At 40.4% G+C, this 7727-nt stretch overlaps 2 protein-coding genes across 2 annotated transcripts; both read left to right on the forward strand.

The window, feature by feature from the left end:
* Positions 1-2860: 2860 nt before the first annotated feature.
* Positions 2861-5816, forward strand: LOC120009926. The gene is made up of 4 exons (XM_038860665.1): positions 2861-3132; positions 3879-3942; positions 4719-5050; positions 5139-5816. Exons 3-4 carry the CDS (start codon positions 4727-4729, stop codon positions 5814-5816), a joined length of 1002 nt encoding a protein of 333 aa, XP_038716593.1. The 5' UTR covers positions 2861-3132; positions 3879-3942; positions 4719-4726.
* A 249-nt stretch (positions 5817-6065) lies between these two features.
* Positions 6066-7356, forward strand: LOC120009937 (protein ALP1-like). The gene is made up of 2 exons (XM_038860676.1): positions 6066-6822; positions 6890-7356. The coding sequence occupies exons 1-2, from the start codon at positions 6066-6068 to the stop codon at positions 7354-7356; spliced, it is 1224 nt and encodes a 407-aa protein (XP_038716604.1).
* Positions 7357-7727: the final 371 nt, after the last annotated feature.

Raw genomic sequence — 7727 nt, forward strand, 5'->3', positions numbered from 1 at the left:
TTCAATAACCTACCTGCCTTGCGAGGGGGTGAGGGGTTGGGCTGTCTGGGCCATGGCCCAGGGAAGTACCTACGGCATGCCTACTGGGCTGAGGTCCAGGGAGGTGGGTGGGGAAACTTGTAAAAAGGCAGTTTTTATGTAACGACCCATCCCATACACCCACCCCGCAGTAATGGGCTGTGCGTACAAACCGGGCCCATGGGCCGCTACCCCCAACCCCTCACCCCCTTGCAAGGCAGGCACTATGTTAAAGGCTAGGTGGAGGGTTCGAAACCTAGCAACAACCTGCCTGCCTTGCGAGGGGGTGAGGGGTTGGGGGTAGCGGCCCATGGGCCCGGCTTGTACGCACAGCCCATTATTGCGGGGTGGGTGTGTGGGATGGGTCGTTACACACCAAGTCCCAAAATATACACCAAGGCATGGCGTGCCACGAAGTCCCAAAAAATAGAACAAGGCATGGGGTGCCACCAAGTCCGTAAGAATACAATGTTGGGGCATGGCGTGCCACCAAGTCCCCAAGAATACAATGTTGGTGCATGACGTGCCACCAAGTCCATAAGAATACACCAAGGCATGGCTTGCCACCAAGTCCCAATACAACAAGGCATAACATGTCGCCAATTCCATGAAAATAGCATCAACTTATAGTCACCGTAACCACTAAAGTGGCAAAAGGCATGGCCTAGCCTCTAAAATGGTGAAATCGGCTTCAAGGCATTGTTGCAGGCATTCTAGAATGCACGAGACGTATAGCATGCAATGGCACGCAAAACAAGACAATGTTGCCTTTGGAACGTGAGAACTTTGAAGTTTGGAAAAAATTTCTGACAAGGCATGCCATAGCCCACAAAACGTGGAAAACGGGTCCAAGGCATGCCATGGCTATTGGAACATGAGAACTTTGAAAATTTTGAAGGTCTTGAAAAAAATTGTGACAAGGCATGCCATAACCCACAAAACGTGGAAAACGGCTCCAAGGCATGCCATGGCTATTGGAACATGAGAACTTTGAAAATTTTGAAGGTCTTGAAAAAAATTGTGCCAAGGCATGCCAAGGTCGTTGGAACATCCAAAATGGCAACGAGGCATGCCAAAGTCATTGGAACGTGAGAACTTTCAATGTTGCAAAAAATGGTGCCAAGGCATGCCCTAGTCGTTGGAACGTCCAAAATGGCACCAAGGCATGCCAACGCCGTTTGGAACGTGAGAACTTTGAAAATTTTGAAGATTGAAAAAATTTGTGCCTAGAAGGCATGCCATAGCCCACAGTGACACCAAGGCATGCCAAAGTCGTTGGAATGTGTGAACTCCCAGCACGCGTGGTGCAAGCCTTGCGTTGGATGAGAGTTTTACGCTGACGGGATGAGAAATGGGGGTGACTACGCTTTTTCATGAATCCATGTCTCCTGCTGCCAGTCAGAGAAACGGACTTAAGGCATATATATAGGGGGTACTGAGGTTAACCCTTAGACCCCCGCGAGCTCTAGATTGTCACGCGCGTTGATGGGATGAAAAATGAACGGGACTACGCTTGTTGGGAAATTAATGTTTCCAACTGCCAGTTTGAGAAATGGACCTAAAACATATATAGAAGGGGTATTGAGGTTAACCTTCAGACCCCCGTGCCCGCGCTAGGGGCCCGCGTGTGCGCTGACGGGATGAGAAATGGACGAGACTACGCTTTTTGAGAAATTGATGTCTCCTACTACCAGTTTGAGAAACGGACTTAAGACACATATATAGGGGGTACTGAGGTTAATCTTCAGACCCCCGCGCACGCTAGGGGGCTGCGTGCTCTCTGACGAGATGAGAAATGGGGGGGGGGACTACGCTTTTTGAGAAATTGATGTCTCCTACTGCCGGTTTGGAAAACTGACTTAAGGCATAAATATGGGGGGGGTAGTCGGGTGGGTTGAAAGACCTCCCCTCCTATATCAGACGTGGGCTTCGGTTTGGGGTGCTTGGCGTTGACTACAGCCTATATAGCACCCCACGTGGGATTCGGAAGGTCAAAAATCGAAGCATAGGTGCTCAGTAAGGATCGCTTTGTCGAGCGCCCACATGTGGGATTCAGAATTGCGATGAATTGCTTGTTTCTCGCACGCTGCGTGCTCTAGGAGGTCTCTTCCGCTGCTGACGGGATGAGAAATTGGGGGGACTACGCTTTTTGAGAAATTGATGTCTCTTACTGCCAGTTTGGAAAACGGACTTAAGACATATATATAGGGGGAGTCCGGTTGGTTGAAAGACCTCCCCTCCTATATGGGACATGGGCTTCGGTTAGGGGTGCTTGGCGTGGACTACAGCCTAGATAGCACCCCACGTGGGATTCGGAAGGTCGGAAACCGAAGCCGTGGACACTTGGCAAGGATGCCTTTGCCGAGTGCCCACATGTGGCAATCGGAATTTCGTTGGATTGGTCGTGTCTTGCACATTGTAGTAACCGGTTTTTGTCCGGGCAAAAATATTAATAAAAGAAAATTAAAAATATGAAATCCAAAATAAAAATTAAAAGAAGAAAATTGATATCCAAACTCTTTTCTTTGCTTAAAAACTGGTGAGCCCACAAACTCAAAATTTAAAACCCAATTCCAAAGTAAGCTCAAGTTTTGGCCCAATTGCTAAAAATAAAGCGCTATAAAATATCTGGAGAATAAAGAATAAATAAATTAAATAGAAAATTAGAAAATGAAAAGGACCAAAAAGGGTAGTCGTCTTGATTAAAATGAGAGAAAAAGTAGGGGCAAAAATGAAAAATTGAAAGAGTTAGGGTTTTAGTGGAGATATGACTAGACAATATAGAGAGCACACAATGGGGTTTTAGGAGAAGAAGGGAGTGGGGCAGCTGACAGGTAAAAAAAGAAAAAAAGAGGGGAAGAAAAAGTCAAGAGAGATGAAGAAGGTTTTGGGAGGATTGAGAGAAAAAGAGAGCAGAACGAGGATAGCCAAAACAATAGAAAGAAAAAGCGAAAAGGGTTTTGGGTAGAGAAGCGTTGAGAGAAGTTGGCATTGCCGCACAGCAAAATAGAAAGGATTGAAGGCAAAGAAAGCACGAGGAGAAGAAGAAAAAGTTAGAAGAAGGAAAGGATAAGAAGAAGGGTTCGATTTCTCGGTCTCTATTTCCTGGAGAAGGTAATGATTCGTTAGTACTTTGATTTGAATCTGGTTTTGTCTTCGGATTTTTCTAGACTTATTTCTGATATACTTGTGTTTTGTTGATTCAATTCCATAGCTCTTAAATCTGGTTCATATCAGTGATTTGTGTTATTCTATCTTGATGATGATTGACTGAGATTATGCTTATTTTGTTTTGATTCATGGCCTGTGCTTGCCCATATTTGAGATTTAACCTGTTTGCTTGTTTGATTTCTATTTGGTTATACCTGTTCTAGTTTGTGATCATTGTACTTGATTTCGTTTGAAAATGGGTTTGTATTGATTTGCTTATGTTGGTTTGTGATCGGTCCTATATGATTTGAAGAGTTTATTTGCTCTGTTCTGAAATTTTGATGAAATGAAACGATTCTGGTTTTCTGGTTTGCAAGTTTGAGTGTGTGTCTGTATATGTACAGTGTGTATATCAATATATATATAGGCTGCGTTTGGTGCACAATATATTGCATTTGAACCATATATTGCATTACACAAACAAACAACAATTTTGTGGTACAAATTTCAAAGCAATTTAAACACAATAAATGATTCTTTTTGGAATTGTGATATTTTCTACCATTTCAAGACAATTTCTTCCCTTGCTAATGTAACTACCCTAATGAAGTCATAAAATTACACAATATGCCACAATACTCAATTCACACGAGACTTTTCTCTGCTCTTGTAAACCCTTCATTTCTTCAATTTTCATCTCTGATATCAAGCTGCGGCAGACCAGCAACGGCACAGTGTCTTCAATCGAGTTTTGCGACGAACCTTCACACATCGGTAATCCCCTCATCTTCTCCTCAATCCTAGATTAGTTCGGTCTCTCTTTGTTTTCTTCGTTTAGAGCTTCTGGGTTTTGATCTCTTTTATGGGTTTGTTCCAAGAATCATTTGTAGATAGAATTTTTGGGTTAATTTTTGTAGTCAATATTTTGTTTGTGTAAAATCTGGATGCTGGAGATTGGGGCAGTGTCTTCGATTATTACGATGGGATTTATATGCTTTGTTTATGCTGGATTTGTTTTCATTCCAATATTAGGAGGTTTTGGTATTTATGATTGTCTTGGAAGTTCATTTAGCTGGGTATCAATCTGGTTTTTACTTGCTACTGCTTCCCCCAGCTGAAACACTAAATCTGGTTTTGAATGTAATGTGCAATTTTCTGTAGTAATCATGCTTTATGAAAATGAGTGTGCAATGCTGAAGTGTTATCTGTATAACAATAGATATTATCAAATATTGAACTTTGACTTTGAGTCTGTAGAGTGTAAAAGGAACCAAGACTCATCAGTGCAACTTTTTTATACATATCACAGATTCAACATTAGTCTAGTTTAATGTATTGATCAGTCTTCTTTGTTAAACAGGACGAGAATCATATCTCATTCAATGTATTGATCACCCTTTATATGTCCAATGTGTTTCAATGATTGAATTTCCAAATGTTTTATTCTATGACTGGTTTTTTTGCTCACCATCTAATTGCATAGCTCATCTTGGTTGTGATATGTTCATTTTAACTTACATTTGACAGCAATATTCTCTCATTGTTACTAGTTTAGGAAATGAGTAAGAAAGGGAAAGAAAGTTTGATAGAGGGAGATGCACAATTTAAATGGGATATTCAAACCACCAAAATATTCCTAGATATGCTGTATGAGTGGAGAAAGAAAAATGCTGGTCAAATGAAGTGGGATAAGATTGCTGATGAATTTAAGGTTGTAAGTGGTAAAAATTGTACCATGCAAAAATTGAAAACGAAGCACGACAACATGAAACAGAATTGGCAGTTGTTCAATAGACTGATGACTGTTGAGACAGGTTTGGGGTTCAATTTTGAGACTGGAAAGGATGAGGCCACTGAAGATTGGTGGGCAGCTAGAATTCAGGTGGCTGTCATTTATGTATGATTATTTATTTCATAATGTCAATCTAAAAATATGTAATGCGATCCTAATTTATATGTCCAATTTGCAGGAGAATATCAACTTTAAGAAGTTTAAGAATGGAGGCTTTCAACTCCGTGGGGAGCAAGACAAGCTTTGGGGGGGTAGCTCTGCCAATGGTGAGAACTGTGTATCTCCACATATCGTATTAGACAATGACTTCATACAATCATTTGGAGCTGATTGTTACACTCCAAGTCCAGTAGACTCAAGCTATGATGGGTTTGTTGATGAGTTCTCCACTGGTTCATCACCAGTGAAGGCTAGCACACCCACCCCTGGATCTACTAATACTGGGGGAAGAAGGAAGAGGAAGAGAATGACACAAGATACCATAGATCCTAAGTTTGACAAGTTGTGCCAGCAATTGCAAATGGTTTCTGAGAAGCAATTTTCTTATTTATCTACAAAACAAGAATATTATGATGTGAAGAAAGAAGTTGCAAAGAAAGTTGAAAATGTGCATCCTATCCCAGTTGTGCAACCTGTCCAGCCATTGATGCCCGTGGATCCTTCATATGATGCCTCTATTAAGGCCCTGGTTGATATGAACATAGCTGCTGAAAATCCAGCACTATTTTACTTTGTTGTCCAGCTGTTTAATACCAACAGTCAGAGACAACTTTTCCTTGCATTACCAGAGAGCGCACGACTTGGTTATATTGAGCTACTATTCAAGCAGCATGATGGAAAAGCTCCAATTGGATGATGTATTCTGGGTTGAGATCAATTATTTATACATGTAATTTAGTTGGTTAGATGAACTTGTTAATGTCATTGAAGACAAATTTCGATTTTCAATTTATGTATTGGACAAATGCAGTTATTTTATGTTATGTGAACTGTGATGATTTTATTCATCATTTAAGTACTAGATGATTTTATTTACATCTTACTTGGTAATGAAATGACTTCATATGACATCTTACATTAATTTCTATTTTTCCACGTCGCAGCGATGAATTCAAGTTCAAGTTCTAGTGATGATGATGACGGTGTTGACCTATCACAGATTTTGTTACTTCATTTCCTCAAGCGCCAGTTTGAGGATAGAGGGTCGATTTCCCGGTCACGAAGAAATATGCAATGTAGAACCTGTACCTTAACAGGCCGTGATTGGGTGGCAGATGTACTTCAAGGTCATCCAGTTCGTTGTCATGAAGCATTTCGAATGCCGGTTGAGGTATTCCATGCTTTATGTGGAGTTTTACGGGATGATTACGGATTGATTGGGTCTGATAATGTTGGCATTCTGGAGATGGTAGCGATGTTCGTATCAATCTTGGGTCATGCTCAAGCAAATAGGGATATACAAGAGAGGTTTCAACACTCGGGGGAGACAATCAGTCGCCTTTTCCACAAGGTATTGCTAGCAGTATTGAAACTATCTAAGGATATCATTCAACCTAGGGGCAACTCATTGCATGAAACGCCAAGGTATATAAGGGAGCATTCCAAAATTTCATATCGTATATCTTTCAAGGATTGCATTGGGGCACTGGATGGGACTCATATTTCGACAATGGTCGGACCAGAAAATAGACAAAGATATATTGGGAGAAAAGGAGTTGCCACCCAGAATGTTTTAGCTGTGTGTGATTTTGACATGATGTACACTTATATATCGGCAGGATGGGAGGGATCGGCTCATGATAGTAGGGTACTGGAACATTCTCTGCGTGTTGAGCGTATGAAGTTCCCAAAACCGCCACGAGGTGAGAATTACGTGTGATAAGTTGTAAACTTTATTTTATCACAAGGATATTTATAATTTTTTTTTAGGAAAATATTATTTGGTTGATGCCGGATATGCAAACAAGACAGGCTTCCTTGCACCATACAAGGGCGAGAGGTATCATGTTCCTGTATTTCAGAATGGAGCACCCGCTTCAGGACCACGTGAAGTATTCAATAAGGCACATGCTCGGCTAAGGAATGTCATCGAACGAACATTCGGAGTGACAAAGAAGAAATGGCGGATCCTGAATGCAATGACTTCGTATGACATTAAGGTACAGGCGATGATTGTGATAGCATGCATGGCACTTCACAATTTTATACGCATCCATGCTGTCAATGACGTTGATTTCAATGACATTGGTTCTACGTCTACTGGGGGCGATCATTCGGTGTCGGATCCTGTCCATGAAGTTACGGATAATGGAGTTGATGAATATTTGGTCATTGATGATGCTAACATGGCTCAGTTTCGTGATATGCTTGCCGATCAACTATCTAGCGCAATATGAATAATTAATATATTAATTGTATTAATATGATCGTAAAGGGTGTGAATTTGGACATGTAAATATCAATATATATGAGACTGCAATGTTGAATGAGTTATGGTATTTTTTCAATTTTTTTTTAAATTTTTTTTTTTATGAAAAAAAGTTTTTATTATTTTTAATTAATTATGCAGTGTTTATAACTTATTTTATGATTTTTTTATTACTATTATATAGCTTGAAATAGTTATGCCCCTCCATGTAATTTACAAGACAATATTAAGACTTTATATTGTTTCAGCAAAAGTGTAACCAAACACCTAACAACATTTCAATAACCATTTATACTACCATATATTACAATCATTTATTATCTACAATATATGCTACCA

The sequence above is a fragment of the Tripterygium wilfordii genome, chromosome 2, assembly GCF_013401445.1.
Source record: "Tripterygium wilfordii isolate XIE 37 chromosome 2, ASM1340144v1, whole genome shotgun sequence".
NCBI lineage: Eukaryota > Viridiplantae > Streptophyta > Magnoliopsida > Celastrales > Celastraceae > Tripterygium > Tripterygium wilfordii.